General features: G+C 29.6%; 1 protein-coding gene across 6 annotated transcripts in view; it reads right to left on the bottom strand.

Annotated features, from left to right (window-relative positions):
• Window positions 1-13,753: 13,753 nt before the first annotated feature.
• LOC129952267 (G protein alpha o subunit) overlaps window positions 13,754-21,734 on the bottom strand; it is a 213,206-nt gene continuing 205,225 nt past the window's right edge. For all 6 annotated transcript variants that reach the window (XM_056064773.1, XM_056064778.1, XM_056064772.1 and 3 more), the window contains exons 6-9: window positions 20,599-20,727; window positions 20,409-20,538; window positions 16,441-16,594; window positions 13,754-16,375 (exon numbers count right to left, since the gene is read on the bottom strand). In XM_056064773.1, coding sequence (XP_055920748.1) covers window positions 16,188-16,375; window positions 16,441-16,594; window positions 20,409-20,538; window positions 20,599-20,727 — 601 coding nt within the window. In that variant the 3' untranslated portion in view covers window positions 13,754-16,187. The remainder of the gene's footprint in view (window positions 16,376-16,440; window positions 16,595-20,408; window positions 20,539-20,598; window positions 20,728-21,734) is intronic.

Here is a 21,734-nt window from a genome sequence, read left to right as displayed (position 1 = left end):
GCTCACGAGTCTCAAACCCACAAAATCTTTACGTTCTGGCCAAGGAAGGAAAAATAAAAAACTTCGTATTTAAAAATATATTGCAGTAACCTTCTTCTTAAAATGTATTAACCTAACCTATGACAATCACACTTAGTATGGCGTATGGCCTCATCCCATTTCGGCACAATTCGAACATACTTACAAAAAAGTACAGCTCAGGTTTGTTCATACTACTATCTAATGCGGACGAAGTCGCGGGTAAAAGCTAGAAATAAATAATTCTTTAATAGTTTATTACCTTTAAAATGATGGAAAGGTAGTTTTTGAATATATTGAAAAATCAAAAACAACTTTAAAGTCAAATTGGTTATTTTTACAAGCCATATCAAATATATACTTTTAAATATACTTTCTATATGATAAAATTGGATGAATTTGATTATATCAAAATTGACGATTTGGAATTACAAATACAAAAAAAAAAACAAAATAAAGGCCTTTTTAATGGATCAAAATGGTGATCAGAAAATATTTCGGGAGATGAGTGCTGTATAGATGCTCGAAAAAGATTAAGGATAGTAAAACGAAAACAAAACGTTTTCTCGGAGTTTTTTTGAATGGTAGTATATGAAAGATTGTTCCAAACTAAACTCTTCCATAATTTTTCACAGATATACGAGGTCGTTGAGAAAGCTTAAAAATAAATTATTTTTCCATTTTATACAATTTTAAACCTATTCCTTATCTTAGCTTCTCTATAACTCAAATTGGCTTAGTGACTTTCAAGAAATACATAACTAAATGAAAAAGATATATTTGACTTTAAACAGTCGAAATGTTTTTACTGAACACTGTTTAATTTTAATAAATATGATTTAAAATATAACCAGCATAAGTGTTCATACATATATGCGTTTTGCCCCGTTGTAATTTGATTTATTCGGGAAAGACAAGGTGTAATGGTCCTCTTCTGATGAGCCCAACCATTACACTGGGGCGAAACGCATATATGAACACTTATGCTGGTTATATTTTAAATCATATTTATTAAAACATAACTTAATGTCAAACTTTCTCTATTTTGTGAACTTTTTAAAAAAGCTTGAAGTAAAAATAGAGACTCAAAATTATAAAAACAAGAAGCTGCGATGCGACCCACAATAATAACTTCCCATCCCGTCAGTTGATTTGTCTTGCCTAAAACATTAAACAACTATTCGTAACAATATTTTGCGTAAGATAAATAATTTAAAGTCATCCTTCTTTGTTCTCCTAATACTTGAGTCAAAATACATTTTTTAACAGTTTTTTGTTTTTGTAGGTTTTCGTGTTTTTTGTAAGGTTGTCAGTTTAATTTTCCTTAAAATTAATTTAAAATTACCAACAATATTCTGCATATAATGAAATAGTTTTATTTCAAAAATGTTTCACCAATTTTAAAGCCAATGCCTTCATTCATTCCAATTTTTCGTACTATTTTTTGTAGATTTCAACTTTAATAAATAAATTGACTGTTGGTATTTAAAAAAATGTACTTAATGTCGAAAATTATATTTTTATAAGATGAAATCAAATTGAAGTCAATGTATTTAATTTTTAAAAATGTATTTGAGTCGTTATGTTTTTGATTTATTATTTTAATTTTTTGTAAAAATACTGTCCATTCGATTTTTCTCAACATTTTATCAGATGTCTAAAACCTTTTTCTTCTCTGCACAAAATTATAAGTATACCAATTTTTTCATCAACTTTATTCCATTCAATAGATTTTGATTTTATTCAAACACACATTTTTAACAATAATTTGGTTAATACAAGCAATATGATCCATGGCATTGCCGTCTGCCTAATTGACAACTAAAAGTGTAGCTTTATATAAATTAAAACAAAAAGAAAGTGCGTTTTAAGATTAAAACGCTTCAATCATCTACATAATTATATGTGCTGTTTTCAATATGCATATAACTTTGTGACATCCATTTCCTGTAGAAGTCACTGCCTAGGAAAAGTCTTCTTATTTGTCTCAATATGGCACATCGTCCAACAAAATGAAAAACATCCTCGCGCTCCTTCAAGTTGCACAGGTTGCATAAAATCGGTAAGTCTTCACTGTGAGGAATGTAGTTTAGATTAAGGAGTACTCCTCTTAGTCGTGGAAGTAGTTTCTCTCCCTGAGATCGTAGTCTAGTTCTTCCATGCTACTTTTATAGCTGTTTTCGGCTTAAAAAGTTTGTCAGTGAGATGTTTCTCCATGCTCAAGTTCTTAGTAAAGCAGACTTCTAAATATTTGTATTCTTTAACCAACTCTACTTTTTTACCATTATAGTGTCATTGCTTACTTGCACTCGATTTACCAAATTTACTACTAGGTTCCACATTCTACAATATTCAGCAAGCTTATTTATAATTATCTGAAGAGATTGCGGAGTATAAGCGAGCAGAACAATGTCGTCAGCGAAAGGAAGAGTTTTAATGTTAACGCCTGCGTACTCGATTCCTGCTGGAAACAAAAATACTCCATTACCAAGATCGGAATCTCAGACTGAGAATTCGGTTTGCCTACAAGCTAAGTACACAATAAATGTGAGCAAGTGTGCGTGAGATGATGCAAAAACCAAACACATTCTCACATTTAGTGTTCCGGCCCATCAAAATGTTTCATTATAGTCTGCAGGCACATCTTAATGCTTTATTTAGAATGTTTTATAGCCTCGTTCAAAAACTAAACAATCCTAACCAACAGAACCTGAAGTGCTGACACGGTCTTAAATTGGAAGATTTGTAAAGCTTTTTAATTTCAATCCAAATAAATGTTGTTAATGGATATAAAATAAGATTGACCAAATACATATTTAAGGATTTATTAGTGCTGGTTTTTATTTACTTAAATTATTTAAGTTAAGTATAATTGGAAATGGACAAAAGTGTAAAACAATACTTTGTAAAAAGACAAAACAGAAATTTTTTCAAGTGTAGTTGGCTTAGAGCATTTTTTTGGTGACGTTAGAAGTTCAGGTGGAAACAATAGGCGGATGTCTCCGTATTTCTTTGTACAGACAATGCTACGAGAAGCATACTTCTGAAGTTCCATTGCCAACTTTAGATTGTTTAGACTCCTCAATTAAATTAGTATTTTCATCATTTAAGCAGTTCGATAATTGCAAGACCAAATTTTAGTTTTGTTTGTTGCAGGAATATTTTTGAAAATTTATTTTTGAGGTACTATGTTAGAGTAAGAATTTCGTTTGTAGTTAGATTTTAAAATACAAATTTGAGGTAACCATGTTTTAAAAATAAGTTGCTTTGTGTAAAGCATTTTTAATATATATACGTAACTCATTAATTTTGTTATTATTAGCAACACTTTTATCAAACATACCCTTTAAACAATAATAAGTTAACTTGAACTTCGGTAACTAAATATTTTTACGGAATTAATGAAAATTATTTGCTTTAAACTGTGGGAATTCACTAAAAAAAAACTTCTTTACGTCAACAATAAACATTAATATCGATTATTTGATCTATTGAATGAGTTGTACATGAATTTAGAAGGATTTTTCACGTTTTCATTTTGTGATATCAAAATTTTCATTTTATTTTTTCTGCATTTATTCAACAGGTTTGCTATAATCGTTCTGAATAGTTTTTTTTAAAACATTGGTGTTATTTTGATGCAACGTTTTTTTTTCATAGCAAACACATGTATGCACCCATCAATCAAGAATGTTATGGATAAGGTTATAACTCTTTTTTTAAACTTAATATTTATTAATCAAAATCTAATTGAAGAATAGTTGCAAGCTTAAATCATTAAAAACAAACTATAAATATACTTGGATTAGTTCAATACATACAGATTTTGATTACTTGCAAAAGAAATGTTTGAGCCTTTCATTAACGAAAATTTATTAGAATTCAATGCAAAAAAATTGCGCTCGCACCCTTAATTTGATGGTTCTTGGAACGCATCTTTGATACAATAATTGGAGGTTATTTATGAAATTTAAAGCATTTCGTAGTGATTACTCTAAATTAGTGAATTAATTACAATAAAATGGTGTTGGACATGCTTTTTCATGACAAAAATGTACTTTAGTTCGCTATCTACAAAATTACTGAGAAATTAAAGCTTAAAACTGACTTTTTCATCAAAAAAGTAAAAAGAAAAGCCTGGAAAAAAACATATTAACCTCCCCTTTTGTTTTTGCTTTGCAAAGTGCCGCTAGCCCACGGCATCGTTTTTGTTTGTTTTCACATCTATTCATGGACTAATTGTCAAAATTACAAATAAAGCAATGCAAACAAACGGGTTTTTGAGAGTGAAACGTACGAAAGATTCAGATCATGGTAAATAGAGTATTTTTGGCTGGAAATGCTTCGACTATATCATCAATGAAGAGTGCAAACAAGCTTGGACTGAGTGCCCAGCCTGTCTAACTCCTGATTTCGTTTGGAACTATTCTGATTAACATTGGCCATTCCACACTGATGTTTTCGTAGTCTTGTATAAATGTTGCAATACTGTACCGAACTTAAGTGACATTCCTATCTGGAAAAGCTGGTAAAACAGTGCATTGCGATCCACGGTGTCGAAAGCAGCTTTGAAATCAACGAAACATGAAAATAGTTTCTCATTTCTCAATAGAAACGAGTCAGCAATCGAGCGGAGTACAAAAATGTGATCGACGGTGGAGTATCCCGATCTGAAGCCAGCTTGGAACTCACTAAGCGGATTATTAGAATGTATCCATTCATTTAAACGACTTAGCAGAATCAATGTAAATATCTTATTTGACGCGTTCAAAAACTAGATTCCTCTGTAGTTTCAGTGTGTAATTGATTTTACTGAGGTAATTGATTTTATTTTTTTGTTACTTATTATATTGCAAAAAATTAAAAATTACTAAGTGCGATCGCTTAAACTAAACTTTAAACATTTCAATATATCGTTTAACTCAAATAAATTATTCTGGAAATAAAATCGTAAAATATTCGATAATTAAATATCAACATTTTTGTCTTTGTATATGACAAAATTATCTCCCTTATTCTACTAGCTGCTTATGGGAATGAAAATAATATTTTATTCTCGCTCCCGTGAATTTCTCCAGTTCGCGACACCAACGCTAAGTTTTCGCTCATGAGATGTATTACAGAAATAATGATTTTGAAGAAACATTTGGTCAGAATAAATTAAAAAAAAAAATGTTTTAGAAGTACAAATATACTCGTATAAAGCTTGAAATTATAGTTAAGTAATTGTTCAAGAAAATATCATAGTTTTGTGTGCCCATATTTTGCGCTACGACTAAGTACTAATGAAAACGATACTTTAATTCACCAATCGAGATATCTGATTTAAGAAATAGAGCATCGTAAACATGAAGACTTTTATTTATCTACAAAGAAAACCTTTCTTTTATATTTTAAAAACATGGTTATGAAAAGCGAACATTTGAAAAGTCCAAGATGTCGTTAATACTTTGAAAAGTTTACATATCTCTTTTGGAATTCATAAAAATCGCGAAGTGAGATTGTTTCAATTCAAATCCAACCTTTCTAACAACATTACGCAACCTGTAGGTGTTCTTAATAACAAACATACTTCTTAATGAATTTCATAACACAATTGCCTGTGTAGATTACATAAAAAGCGAATACACCCACCTTCATTTCCAATGGTCTCACAGTTTGAGAGACTTAGCACTATGAATAGCATTGGTTCGAGTCTTTACTACGCCACCTATTGTCAAATAGGAATAAGAATAACTCTATCCGTACATAGATGGGGACTCTAAATTCATTGGTTTTTTAAAAGGTACTCCATAAGTTTTGAAATAAAACGTTTAGAACAGAAACTCTTTAATCTACCCCTCAGCCAGCAAATTCAACATTTTCAGTGTTAAATAATTGTGCTTCGGAATGAAAGCTCATAAAGAATTTATCATAAACCAATTGTATTCTTGGATTGAATCTACATATGTATATATAAAAGAGTTAAATATTTTTCATTGGTTTCCAAAATAGGAACCCGTAGTTGTTAGCCTTGTATTGTAACTAGTACTAGTACAAAAAATAGGGTTTGAGCCTTTTGTTCGACATCCGAGATAAAACAACTTATAGCGGTTTAGTTATTCGACACGTTTAATTGAGTTACTTAGTTCAAAATATGTTTGTTCTAAAATGACAAATTGATGTTTTACCAATTAGCAAAGGGCTGAAATTTTAGAATAGCTAGTAAATTGATACATGTTGTTTTTTTAGACGTTTAGTTTTCAAGAAGTCATAAAACTTATATTATATTAATGTTATGTCAAACAATTCGACCACTTTATGCAGAAATTAGGGTCATATGTCGGCGCCACATATTCTTTTCTAAAGTTTCAATCGTCTCTCGTCGCCTAGACTGTGAAGTGTAAACAACTCCAAAAAATAGGCCAGTTGTGTTAAATCACACGATCTTAGAGGATACGCCAAAGGTCCATGAAACGAGATATTGCGCTCACCAAAAGTTTCTTTCAATACATAATTGATCGTTTTGTTGCGTTATGCAAACCGAAACATTGTTTTGGTAATAACTTTGAACGATTTGCAAACGTTGTTCAAAAGTAAATTGATTCATTGTGAAATGGCAAACCAAACTGAGCATAAATCAAGTGACAGCTGTCAAAAAACCGACAGCGAAAGATTGAAACCCCAAGTCTAAGAAATAACCATTGCGTAAAATACTGCTAAATAGTAAAATGATAAGTTCTTTCTAATAGATTACTTAAAATTGTGTTCGTAAGTTTTAAGAGCATCTCAAACCATTCAAATTTGTATAGAAAATACATTTTGGTTTCTATGACAAAAATTAGACTTTTATCGATCAAACCAAATACGGGTTATCCATTTTGCGGTTTCAAAACATAGGGTGGGAAGTCAAACTAAGATGTTAAACCAATTTCTTTCAGTTGAAAGTATGACATTTACGAAAATGGATCGTTTAACTATGGCACAAAGCATACAAATTGTTAAAACCTTCTACAGACTTGGTAATTATGTCACAGCCACATATCGTTTTTAAAATGAGATTTAAAGAAATTTGAAGAGACTGGATTGGTGACAGATATTGAAAAGCATCATCGTTTTGCAGAGTACCACTGAAAATACGGCTGCTGTCAATTCTTCGTCGTTCACACATTATTCCTGACAACAGTACTCGCACACAGGAATGGTTGCGAGTTGTAAATCACTAGGCCCTGGTTCACAACGGACTGTTGCGCCACCCAATTTAATTTAATTTAAGGCACATTATGGCGTATACTGCATTTCGATCTACACCTATGTATATTGTAAAGTCCAGCTCACACAACAAATGAAGCTAGCTGAACCATTTACAACGCCGTAGATACGTCGAATTGATGCTTGAACAACAGGAGGTGGACGGGTATTTTGCTATCAACATTTTTGTATATTGGGTTCTGAGTATCCTCAAGTAATTGAAGAGAGGCCATGACATCCACAAAAAGCCACTGTTTGGTGCGCTTTATGGTCCGGAGATTTGATGGGACCTTACTTCTTTAAAAACGATGACGGAACGACTGTCACCGTAAATTCGAAGCGTTATGGTCTTATAATAACCGATTTTTTTCTGGCTATTGAGGAATACGCCTTGGAGAATATGTGGTTTCAACAAGACGATGCCACACAACTCGAGTGAATATAGCTTTATTGCAAGAGACAAATCATGGCTGTGGCCACTAAATCATGCGATTTGACAGCGCTGAATTTCTTCTGTGGGTCTACGCGAAAGACCGTGTTTATGCAGATAAAGGGTGTATTCATAAACGTCAGCCTAACTAAGAACTGCGCTATCTGCTTTCATAAAGTCAGATTTTCGATCGAAATAACCTAGTCGAACTGCAGTACCTAATTTTCAAAAGCGTCAGACTGTCGTAAGCGTCGGGCAGATTGTATCGAATTTGTTTGGCTGCAGAAAGAGCGGGAACTCGTAAAGAATGTAAGTAATGGCAAATATTGAGCAAAATTCTAAATGACAAATCCCGGGGAAATATTTCCCTTTTCCCTTCTCTCATTCTAAATACAAAATTCCCGGGGATTTTGTTCCCTTTTCAATTTCCCTTATTTTAAACAAGTTCGAAAATGGAAAAAATACTCCGGGAAAAAAAGTAGCTATTCTAAATGTCAAAAAGGGGAAAATACGAATTTATTTGGCTCGAGTATGTTCCGACACTTGAGCTGAAGAGTTACGAAAATAAATGTAAGTTTTTCTTTGTTTGCAATAATAATTGAATAATTCAAATATGTTAAGGTCAAAAACAACAAACAAGGGTCAGCTTCAAATGCTTTTCAATTTGATGGAGGCTCAACGCGATATTGCCTGGTGGCTTACACAAGAAAACAAAGGAGGAAGTGGCATTGTTTAGGCGAATGGTGGAAAATGAAGAAAAACACTAACGGAGTGGAAAAAAGTAAACATTTAAACAAAAATTTAGTAGATTTATTTTTATTAACATACATATATAGATTTGTATTTACATGTACATATATAATCATAGGTTTGGAGTGATCAGAAAAAATATGTTCGATCAAAGGCGGTTGCGAACCTGAAAGCAAGGAATTAGACTGGTGGTGGTCGGTGGACCAAATAAGGAAAAACCTTATCTTATCAAAACATCTATGTTTTGATTGGAATGAGAGAGTCTGTGGAAGATGTTCCTGCAACAACGTTTGGGTTGGATGCAAGGAAAAGGAAATCGAATAAAGAAAATTCCCACCCACGTTTGGTATCCTCCTTCAGCGAAGAAACGCAAACAAGCTGGATCACAGTATCTAGAGAGAATATCCAGCAAATACTTGAAGACAACCTTGTTAACTCTATAATACGTTTGAAACCTAAGAATCAAGTTGTTTAATGAAACTAGAAAAACAAATTAAGAATAAATCTTTGTGAATTTACAAGTACTTACAACCATTGACTCAACTCCAGAGGGTTCGAACTATCTCAACCCTTGGGCTTTGTTGATCTTCTAACTCCTATTCAAACAAGATTCTTGCTGCGATGCTGAACATTTTTTAATTTAATTTACTTATATATGCATTTAAAAATTTAAAAATTTTTGTTTTCCTTTTCTGAAACTTTTGTACACCTACATTCTTGTGTCAAATACTTCGGAACAGCTGTTTCGAACATACAAAATTTTCATTCCCGAATTCTAACTAAAAAACTGTCTCCCGGAGAATACGGAATAGGAGGATTTTACTCTGGGAGAACAAGTCTCCCGGGGAATTGAATATTAAGAATTGGGCTAATTTTGTTTTTGATAAAAATAATTTAAATAAACGTTTTTAAAGGGATGTTGAAAGTATTGTAGGAACTGTGTGGACATTAGTTGTCCACACATTCAACTTTTAGTTACAAAGCGAATAAGCATGGAAAAAATCAATATTGTGGAGAACGCTTCTATATGCAATATTTTCAACTCGTTTTCAACAAACTGTGGAAATTAACATTTAAATTTTTGATATTGTATAATTATCACAAAGGAGCTTACATTGAATGTGGACCTCAACATCCTAAAATGACTACGCGCACATATCACCAAGATACTCTGAAATCACCTTCATGAAGAAAGCATTTTTTGGCAATATGCGATAATTTTTTAAGCTTAAAAATTGTTTCGTTATAATTTTCTTTCTATTTTTACTTTGCAAGATATTTGTCCCATTATAATTTTCTTTTCTTTTCCGGAAAGCAATAATCAAAATTTGTTGAACTCTGTTTACATACAAATCGGACTAAGTCAGACCTTTTTGTTTACTGCAGACATTCTGCATTGGAAGTGCGTTCATATATACATCATAAAAGAAATGCGATTGTACTAGCGCGAATTTTCTGCGTTTAAGAATACACCCAAACCTTTAACTCTTGAGCACTTATGAACCAATATTTGTCAAGTTATGGCTGAGATACCCGACCCCCAAATATGTGTCAAAAAGTGGTCTAAAATTAACTCAAAAGAATCGATGCTTGAAACAATTCGCGTGGTGTCAATTTAAATGAGGTTGTGTTCAAGCTTTATAATAAAATAGAAATATCATGAAAAAAATATTTTATGTCTTATTAACAGTTACTTTTGAAACCGCAAAATGGATAACTCTGTATTTAAAATTTTGAGTAAACCAATCTATTCAAATTTTTGTGGAAAATAAAGTTTGGTTTCTGCGATAAAAATACTGCTGTTCGGTCGTGTTTAGAGTGAAGCGAAAAGTATAGCTGTTAAGAAGACTTTGATCGTGCTCAAAACTTGACTTCCTTTAAATATTTCGAAAACAAAAACCATTGCATAGTTTATTATCAAAAATGAAACAAATCAAGAAGAAGTAATTTTTATACCTTTATTAAGATGATCTAACACATGTGATTTCCTTTTACATACAAACATGGTTTAAAATGTTATATAATTTTGTTTATTATATATATTTTTTGTTTTGTTAAATTTATGCGAATTGGTTTTTTTTGTTTGTTTTGTTTCTTTGGTTTTTAAATTTTTTTTCTTGAAAAGTTTAGTTTTTTTTTTATTTTATTTATAAATAACATATAATTTCATTTATATTTCTTAAAAATTTGATATTTGGTATGTCCTTATTTTTATTATTATTACTTTGTTTTGTTTTTAAAATTTTTAAATATTTCATGTTTAAATTATTTTTTGCATAGATGGAATTCTTTTCTTTTTTGTTTTTAAATGTATGTATTTATGTTTAGTTTATTATTTTTTGTTGTTGTTTTGTTCTAATGATTTTTTGTTGTTGTTTTTTTATACTTGATTTAATTTAAAAATCCGCGATTACGATTTTTTTGCTTGTGTATTTGTTTTTTAGTTAATGAAGAGGAAAAACATGTTTTAAGAGAGAATGTATGGTTGTTTTTAATGTTTTGTTAATTTTTAGTTTTTTTTTATATTTCTTCGTGTTTTTCTTTTTTCATTTTGTGTACAAAAGTTTTTGTTTTCCTATTAAATTATTTTCTTTTTTTTCGTACAATTTATAATAATTTTTGTTTAGAAAGAAACAAAATTTTAAAGAAATTAACTAAAAGAATAAATATTACTTTTCTTATGTTTTTTGTTTTTGGTAGACTAGACGATTGTATTTAATAATTTCAATAATATAATAATAAGTTAAGCAATTACGTACATACATTACTTAATTTATTTTCTTGTTTTTGTTATCGTTTTCGAAGATAGAGAAGAATAAATTTTGCGTGGATGCTTTTTTTTATATATATGTTTGTTTTAATTTGTTGTTAAATTAAAATTCTATTTCATTGGAAAATTTATCCATCTCAATGAACACATGATTCTATGATTTTTATATTTTTTGTTTTGTTTAAACATTTAAATGAAAGAAACTACACCCAATTTTTGTATTAGTATTTTTTTTCTTAAAGTTGTAAACTAAGTATGTGTACATTATAATACAGTTATTTATAGCATTTTTGAAGAAATATTTTTGTTGGTATTATATTCAGTTTTCTAATTTAAAATTCTGTATAATTTTTGTTTGTTTTGTTTTTGCAAAAAAGGCATACGCCAAGCTATGCATACCTTACAACATTTTGTTAAAGTTATTTATTCCTTACATTCAAGTCCTTTTTTTAAAATTGTTTTTTTTTTTATTATTTTCTTATATCTTTTCGCAACAAAATTAAGAAACAAAATAAATTAATATACTTTTCGTCTACCTATGTGTTATAATAATAATAATACCTATATAATATTTATAAATTTAAATAGTTTATGGTATTATTATTCTTTTTTATTTGTAATTTTTAGTTTGCTGCAATAATTTTGTTTGTTTTCTTTTTTGATAAGTATTTATAATCAATTACAATTTTTACGCACTATTATAATATTTTTTTGTTTTTGTTGAAATTTTAGTTTTACAGTTTTACATTAGAGTGGTTCTGGTTTTTAAATATATATATTTTTTTAAATTAATTATTATTAAAAAGTTCACAAAGTGTGTGTTGTTTTTTGTTTTGTTTTTTTTTTTTTTTTTTTATTGGGGGGAAAATTATTCTTAGAAAAATATTACGTTGGCATTTTAAAAATATTTTTTTTTGTATTTTTTTGAATTTTAATTTATTTCTTACATTTTGTGTGTTTTGTGATTTTCAAGTTTATTTTTTATATTTTTATGTTTTGTTTGTTTAGATTTAAAAAAAAAAAAGATTTAGAGTGAAATAGTATGAGAATGATGTATGTATATTAATTTATGAGATTAAGAGAGATAGAAAGTGTTGTTGGCATTTTTATATTTTAAATTATAATTTTGTAATAGTTGTTGTTGGTTTATTTGTATGATTTTTTGGTAGCTGATGTGGTTTTGCCCAAATTATACTTTATTTCTTCTAAGTAGTTCAGTTTTTTTATTAACTAAACACTTTTTAATATATATTCAAACGTTTTCCCCTTTTTAAAAGAATTAATTTTTAAACATTTTAAAACATGTTAACACTGAGATTGGGGATTCTAAGAATCTAAGTCTTGATGCGCCACCAATGATTTACAAACAAATTGAATGTATGTCTTTAGGGATGAGTTAGCATGTCCAATAATAAAATAAATAATATTATCATCCATTTTGTACTCTCCATATCAGAGCTGCCTTGAAGTTTAAATGCATTCATATTTTTAATATTTCCCTATATTTTGAATGACCGTGTTTTATACTTCTTACTTTGGTAGAGTAAAAGAAACCATAAATTTGATTGGAAAGTCTACATAATAAACGTTTTTTTTAAAAAAAAATTACTTACTAAATTTAAAACAAGAGATTGCGAAAATAGCATAATTATAAATGCTTAAACAACAATTTGGGAAGGCAAATCTTGCGGCTTCGAATATGCTTTACAATCAGTTCAGAAATGAATGAATTCATTATGTAGGTAGATACCAAAGAGCAAACTGTGAAGCTTACTAAAATCAACGAGAAATATATTAGCTTTTTAATTCTATAATAGAGTCGAGGAATTCGAACTACAAACAATGTACACCATGGTAAACTCTCCATAGAGCCTCAAAAGTTAAATCTGATCCATATCAATTGGATTCAAAGAAGTGCCTCAACTATCTTAAAGGCCTTAATTGAAATACTTTTTTCTGATTTCACAAAAATCGTGAATAAAATTTCCGTTGGAAATTGAAACTGATGAAATCATTGTAAGCCCATATTTAAAAAATTGAAATGAATGCCAAGGTCTTTGACATTATGAACGATCCCACTTTTTGAAGGTGTGAAGAATTTTTAGCGAAATCTTATTCATGATTGCAACCAATAATTATCAAATAGATAATTCAACAGGAATTATTAATACCAAAATTCTGTGACAAAAACCAGAGAAAAATTAACTTAATACGGTTTCAAAAGTGCCTAAGAACAATTTCATGTATTTTTGGTAAGAATATCACGACACTAAGAATCGGTTTAAGAATTATAACTCTTCCAATTTGAATTCAGAACCTGCAAATCTTTGAAACGGGAAGTTTACTGTGGTTTCTGTCAGACAAAATGGAACTACCGATTCTTATAGAATCCAAAACAATGTACTCTCGGGACTTGGCTGTGATTTTTCAAAAGCAGTTTTAATGGTTGCAAAGCTGATTTAAATTGCATTACAATTAAGCAATAATAAATTCATTCTTTTAAATAAACCAACAATACAACTATTACAAAAATGGTGACAAAAACAATACAATACTTTGTTTTTATGTACAGTTTTTTTTAATGTATGCAATAAAAACTAAATACAAGTTTATTTCTTTGTGGTACATTTTAATTAAAATTTTAGATCGAAATTATTTTCTTTCAACAAATTATTCAAACAAAAAATTAAAATAAATTATTTAATAGGCCATTTCAAAAAGCATACTCATATCGAAAATATTTGTAAGCAAAATTAATACAAACAGAAAATATGGATCTATTTCATAACTAGGAATGTTTTAAATGCAAGGTTTTTACCTTTAAATAAATTGTAACAAAATCATCTATCCAATTAAAACAAATAAAAAACTAAAATTTCAAACTGTTTTTTTCTTTTTTTGTTGAGATTTTCATAATTGTTTATAATTTAAACATGTTTCATTTTTGTTTTTAATTCTTAGAAAATATTTATCATTTAACTAAAAATCAGATAGAAAATGTATAAATTAGGGAATATTTCAAATAAAATTGACAACAAAAAAATGCTTAGCAGGCTCTGTTCATTTCAGTTTCAGAGAAAGTTTGATACAAGAAAAACATTATGGCAAGAAAATGGAAATCTGTATGAATCCTGAGAGCTTTCAAACCCGTCGAAAATTTTAAAGTTAAATTACAACCAATTCAGATCTCGAGCAGTCTAGAATTAAATTCTAAAAATCTCAAAAGTTAAATTTAGAATGAAAAATATGTTTTCAACCTGAAAGTACATTTAGCAAAACATTGATACAAACTTCAATTTTGCTCTAGTTAGCTTCTTCTCAATTTCTGCTAAATATGATTTTTGTCTATCAAAAACAGAATTCGAATATACTTCATTTAGAAAATGTAATTCATTACTTTTTTTTACTTTTCAATTTTGTATTAGTTTTAATGCTGTTATTGGTTAGTTTATATTTCTGATTCTTCGCCAAATTGCTTCTATCAAAAAGAAACTAAGCACGAAAACTTAAAAAGGTCTTACATCAAAATTTCGACAATTAACTAAGGAGTACTATAACTTTCTTTTGCACTCCAGAAATAATAATTGAGCGCTTCAGGTTTTGTTAAGGACTTTTACTTTTTAGAAACCGTCTCAAAAACTATATAACACGCCAGATTGAGGACACTACAAGTCACCTGAAAGCACCTCTTTTCAAACTCCATAGGCTTGGCATATTCCAAAACTGTACGTTTACACTGTTTCATATCTTTTTTTTCAAATTCTTACTTCGAAATCATCTTGAAACTGCATTTAAAAAATTACTGTTAGTGTTATCACCTCTTCAATTACATCTTTTATTTGTTTATTAAGTATTATTAATTTATTTTAAATATTAAACAGAAAAATAAAGGATAACTTAAAGACTAAATAAAAATGCAGATTTAAATACATAAAGTTTTGTAGAGATTGTAGAGAGAACAAAAATATATATAGTATTTAAATATAAATACGAATACGTACTTTTTAAATATTATTCGAAGTTTAAACAAATACGACGACGTAAATATAGTTATGCGTGATGTGTGTGTGCGTTTTTTTGTATGTATTATGTACTTTGTTCTTAATAAATGTTATTCTTAAAAAAAAAGAAAATAAATAAAATAAATCAGAAAATTGTGCTTATTGTTGTCATGTTTTGAAAACAAAAAAAAATATTTAAATACATGTTTTTTGTTGTTTTTACTGTTTTGTTTAACAAAATTTGTGCGCGATTTTGTTATTAGAATTGCTTAAGCAACTTAAACATAAATGAAATATAGAATTAGTCGATTTTTTGTTTGTTTTCTTTATATATGGCAAGTTTTATGTTATATAGTGTGTTTCTGTTTTGTTTTTTAAATAGCAACATGAAAATATATATTTATATTCTTGTGTATTTTATACGTATTTTTTTTGTTTTGTTCTAAATAAGTTAGTAAAATATTTGTTTGTCAATAAAATTATAATACAAAGAGAATACAAGTCGATAGTAGGTAATAAGAAGATTATTTTGTTTTTGTTTTGGTTGTGGTTGGGCTTTTTGTTCTTAATGATTTTGGGTGGTGGTGTTTTTGAAAGTTTTTTTTTTTAGTTTTACATTGTTCTTCTGTATGGCTTAATTAAGTTTGTTTTTATTTTAACAAATTTTTTGTATTTTTATCGTTCTTTCTTGTTTTGTTTTTTTGTTTTATATTAAATAATAATAACTAGTTAAATATTATATTAAACCTTATAGTAATTTCTGTTTTTTTTTTTTTAATTAAATAAGAAATTTGTTTCTGTAAAATGTTCATTATCATATAATATAATAATAATAATAATTAATAAATAATAACAACAATAATTTATTATTGTTATTAAATGAATTATTATAAATTTTTAATATTACTTGTTGTTTTTGGATTTTTACTTTTATTTTTATATTTTTTGTTTTTATTATTTTATTTATTTGTTTTTGTGCCATTATCATCTAATAGAGACCACATCCTCGCAGGTTATTTGCAATAATTACATCGGTGACTGCATCGAATACAAATTGAATATTATTTGTATCTGTGGCGCACGTCATGTGGCAGTAAATTTCTTTTGAGGTTGATTTGTTTTTCGCTTCGAATTGAGCTTGAATGTATGCGGCTGCTTCACCATATTCTTGTCCGCCTTTAAACAAACAAACAAAATAAACAATTACATTTTATTTTAAATAAATAGAAATATATATTTACCGGTGTATTCTGGGAAACAGATTGTCAATGGGCTCTTTCGGATCTTCTCTTCGAATAAATCCTTTTTGTTTAAGAATAAAATTATCGAGGTGTCTGTAAACCATTTGTTGTTACAGATGGAATCGAAAAGTTTTAATGACTCTTGCATTCGGTTCTGAAATTGAAAATACAAGTTTTTGAATAAAAATGGTGTTTAAATGTTTGAAATGTTAAACTGCTGAGATTTTATGTAGACATATTACAGATACTAAGAATATTGTAGCTTAAATTGTGGATGTTAGGTCAACGTCAACTGAACAAGTTAAGTAGATAAGTTCGATTTGAAGTACAGCAGGCAAAAGAAGATAAATGCTACTTCATACTTCATTTTGAATATCCCGCTATTTGAACAGATGTCCTTTTAAAATATTGTGATCTTTTGGCAAGTAAACTACGCCATTACTAAAATGGAACGATACACATTTCAAGAACGAAATAATGATATTTATTTTTCGGTTGTGGTACGTATTGATTCTCGTGAAGCACTTAGACGGCCGGCAAAAGTGCAAATGTGAGTATTGGGGCAAATTACAGATGTGAAACATAAAAATTGCGCTCAAGAAAACTGACGTTGAAAAAACAAAAGGTTTGACGTATTCCAATACTTAATCGAATTTTGTTCAAAGACTTAACAAGGCTTTTAAAGTTCAGTTAATGCAAAAACTCAAGCTGACCGATCACCAGCAACGTCGTATCTTCACTGACTGCACTCGGATTATCATCGAAGGTTTCGTTAATAAGCAGAACAGTCGCATTTGCGACCCGGACATTCCAATATATGATTATTGCAAATCCTTTCCGACTCGATGTGTCACTATTTAACTCGATTTTGAGTGATTGGGCTACAGGATATCATATGATATTGATGTAGACGAATATTCTTTTTAACAACATTACGTGCCACACAATAATAAGACGTTTTTTTCCTTTCCTTTTGTGCTTTCTTGCTAAGTGTAGCTAAGGTAAGCAACTAAAACTTTTAAAATGGAATTTGTGAAACTATCGAGGACTACAATAATGTGCAAATTTGCAGTGAAAATTCTTGAAAAGAATAGGTATACAGCTGGAACTGTAGTAGTTACGGCCGTTAAGCTGATACCTAAATAAATGAAAAAAAAAACATCCATTTATTTTTCTTAAACATATCATAGATGGATTTGTTTAAGCACAAGCAAAAATTGGAAAGCGCTATATTTATCAAAATCTGGGGGGTCATTCCGTAAAACGATATTCGTTAGACGATAGCGTATCGAAACATTTTTTTTTAAATTCCTGTAACTACTGAAACTTTGGAGGCGGAGAAACATTGATATATTCGACAGGCAACGATTTTAGTAGCGGTCTTGCACAAAGCACTAATCCAAAGTAGATTTGGAAACAAAAAATATTTTTGAAGCCAAGTTATATTTCCTGTGGATAAAATGGAGTCTTTACTTCCTTCCTTTGGAAAAAATTGGGTTTAGTACTGCAGCTGATTTTCAAAAATATCAGCCATTGAACAAACATTTTGATATAGTTTTATCGTCGGCGGCAACAAATGAAAAAACAAAAAGTAACAAAAACAATAAACATCATAAAATAGTTGGCATGTTTATTAACAATACATTTTTTGCAAATTTTCAAGTTTCCTATAGAGAAAAAATAAGTTTAATAACATTTTCAAGTTATTGAACAAGCATTATTATTCGTTGAGTTCATTTTGTATTTCAGTCATAGTATAAGAGTATTTGGAATATACTGAAAACGATTGACGAGACGATAGTGATAAAGTTACGTGAAGCAAATTATTGACGATATCGTTAATGATAATCGTTTTGACGATTATCGTTTCGGAATGACTACCCTGTTTTTTGTATTACGGAGACTGATCTTTATATTTCAGACTATCGTAAAACGCAGTATTTCAGATGTATTTTTTTGAGAATGACTAAATCTTCATATTGTTTTGGTTTTAAGCGCTTTTTATTTTGCTTACAGAGAGTTGAAAGTTTCGTCTTTACGAAAAAGGCAAAGTTAACTTTTGTAAAGTTATTTTACTTACTGCTAATATTAAGAATTCAACATGAACGACTTCCGCCAAGTTTATATTTTAAGTTTTTAACACTCGCTCAAAAAGGACTCAACTAAATAAATTATCAAAATATTAAAAGTCGTAAACATGCGTCTTTTTGGATAAATTAAATGAAAAGAAATCTATTAGAACTTGAAACTCTTTTAAGAAAACAAACGGCTGTTTCTTATTCTATACGGCTATTCAAGCTATTGTGACTAAATTTTACACCAGATTTGCATTGTTGAACATTAAACTACCAACACGTTTAAGTAGAGTGCGAACTGAAGAGAATATCGCAGCTGTATCGTCCAATGTTTATGATAACCATTAATTATATTCGTTGCCGTTCGCAGCAATTAAGCCTCTGTTACTCAACAACGTGAACAAATTTTGCGAAAGGATTTGTGTGTGATGGCTTTCAAAATACAGCTGGTGCAAGAATTAAAGCTGAACGACCTATTGCAACGTAAAAGTTTTGGTGAATGGGCTTTTTTAACGTTGGCCGAAGATCCACTTTTTTATAGATAAATTGTGTTCAGCGTCGGAGCTCATTTTTGTCTCAATGGGAACGTAAAGAAGCAGAATTGTCGATTTTGGAGTGAATATCAGCCAGAAGCATTGCATGAGCAACCAATGCAGTAAAAGTCACATTTTGGCGCGGTTTATGGGCTAGTGGCATCATTGGACCGTACTTCTTCCAAGATGATGCGAATAGTAACGTAATTGTGAATGGTATTCGCTACCGTGAGATGATATCCAACTTTTTGTTTGCCAAAAATTCAAGAGCTTGACTTGATAAGACGGTACCACATGCCACACAGCATGCGCAACAATGAACTTAGTTCAAAGTTCGGTTAACATTTTATTTCACGTTTGGGACCGGTCAATTGGCCGCGTAGATCATGCAATTTAACGCCTTTAGACTATTTTGTGTGTATCTATTTTAAAGCTCATGTCTATAGAGACAAGTCCGCTTAAATTGATGCATTGGAAGACAACATTAAAGCATTCATTCGTGAGATACTCCTATGACTATGGAAAGAGTATGAAAAAATTGCTCTAAGCGGATGGACCATTAAAGATGCAGTGAAGGTCAACATTTGCATGAAATAATCTTCAAACATTAAATTATATGGACCGTATTATGGATTCAAACAAGGATTTTATGGATTTTTCTTAATTTTATGTGTTTTTTAAAAAACTTTCATATAGCTTTTAAAAAATCCTTCTATGTTATTCTGTTGTCTTTTTTAATCTGGAAATATACAGCAGCAAACAAAGAGCACTTCGAACTTGAGCTAAAGGTAAGGGCTCGTTAATATCACTCTTCTTTAGACGCCACTTTGAGTTTCTTATGAAAACGAGCTTTGATGTCGTTGTTTTGTATAGGCTTTTCTAAAGTAGAAAACGTCTTCCAAATATAATCCAAAAGTAGTTTCTAGATACCCATGAAGGTGTCAAATAATATTTGCTGTTAGTTTGGGCGAATTTGTATTGTTTTTTAGTCTCAAAATATCAAAGTTAACATTTGGCAGGTATCAAGAGTTTGGTTTTCTGTTATTTGAAAATGTCTGTTCTTTTATATGTATATTCTGTCAACAAGAACATCTGGCAATGATCAACAACGTTTCGTTGCATATTTCTGGCTTTTCTGTTAAATGTTTAAGCCTGTTGAACTGGGTAAATAGTGTCATTTTGAATTTCTATGAAACTGATCTTACTTTGCTTAATCGGCAACTTTTTACTTTTGGAAACTTCGATATTATATTGCGTGTATCAACTTTTTTAAGCCAAAAGTCCAAAACTTGCTTCACAAGGTTTTTAACCATCAAATAAAGAATTTTTGTGATAATTTCTAATACGTAAATAAACTAACCGTAGTTTCGTCTTCGTGTAATACTTGATCGTATTCAGACATAGCTACACAGAAAATGATCGCTGTTACATCTTCGAAGCAATGGATCCATTTCTTTCGCTCAGAACGTTGCCCACCGACATCAAATAACCTTAAATAAAAAATTATTTTATTAGTGTTTTTAATTTTTTTTAAATATTTTTGTACTTACTTAAAATTAAGGTTTTTGAAAGAGAAGTGCACTTCGACAATACCAGTTGTTTTGACACGAGTGCGCAATATATCCTGTTCGGTTGGTTGGTAATCTTTTGCACCTAATCGATCCAAATCGTCAAGGAAACTATAATTATATAAAATTAAACATTAAAGTTAGTTGAAGTTCTTTTTTATTTTTTATTATTTGAATTGAAGAAAAAAAGAAAAAGTAAGACAGAGAAAGAGAAATAGAAAACTCGTAAATGGGTATATTTTAATTATTCTGTTATCTAAATTGATACAATCTCATGGTCTTGACAACCCTAAAGCAATTAAAACCCTTTAAGGACACACACAACACACTTGTGTGTCTACTTAAATAAGAAATTATTTCCCATATAAATACTCCTATGCCTATGGAGAGAGTATACAGCAAAATTACAAAATGAAAATAAAAACAAATCCTTTTTCGAAGAGGGTTAGATACAGATACTCCATCAAGGCATATCAATCTAAATGACATACATACAAACATATGGACTGTACACAGAAGGTTTTTGTAATGTAGGTACCTAGTAAACATAGGAAGGTTGAAGAGATGCCTCCCTTATGAAAGAAGCCTTTTCTTGTTAAATGTCACAAATCAATTTTACTCACCCAACCAGCTTGCTCCCAAAAAACCCCTTTGCAAGGGATAACATTGACTCCCACTTTCATGTCGATTTTACACAGAAGTCTCTCCTCATCTCCATCATATATACACATTTTTTTAAGTAAAAGCCTTTAAGATATTGATGGGATCTTGTGTATACACAATATCGAAACCGGAATAATAACAACTCTCAGTTTTGAATCTTCCGTTCAATATTTTTATTGAAAGTGAAAAATAAAATAAAAAACATAAACATAAACTCTGATTTCACGAAGAAGAAATGTATTTTAATTTCGAAATAATATCCGTTCCTTATAACAATGAACGACTGTAAGGACTTTACGTACAGTACATTTACAGTGTTGTGCTGAAATGTTTTTAGTTTCATTAATCGTAAACTATTAGTCAAATGGACGCCGGGAAATTTTGAAATTTCGTATTATAAATTTAACATTTCTATCTTAAAGGATAACATCATGGTAAGCATTGGCATAGACCTT

The sequence above is a fragment of the Eupeodes corollae genome, chromosome 3 (genome assembly GCF_945859685.1).
Source record: "Eupeodes corollae chromosome 3, idEupCoro1.1, whole genome shotgun sequence".
NCBI lineage: Eukaryota > Metazoa > Arthropoda > Insecta > Diptera > Syrphidae > Eupeodes > Eupeodes corollae.
Note: the sequence above shows the minus strand (reverse complement) of the source record. Positions and strands in the feature narration are given on the sequence as shown.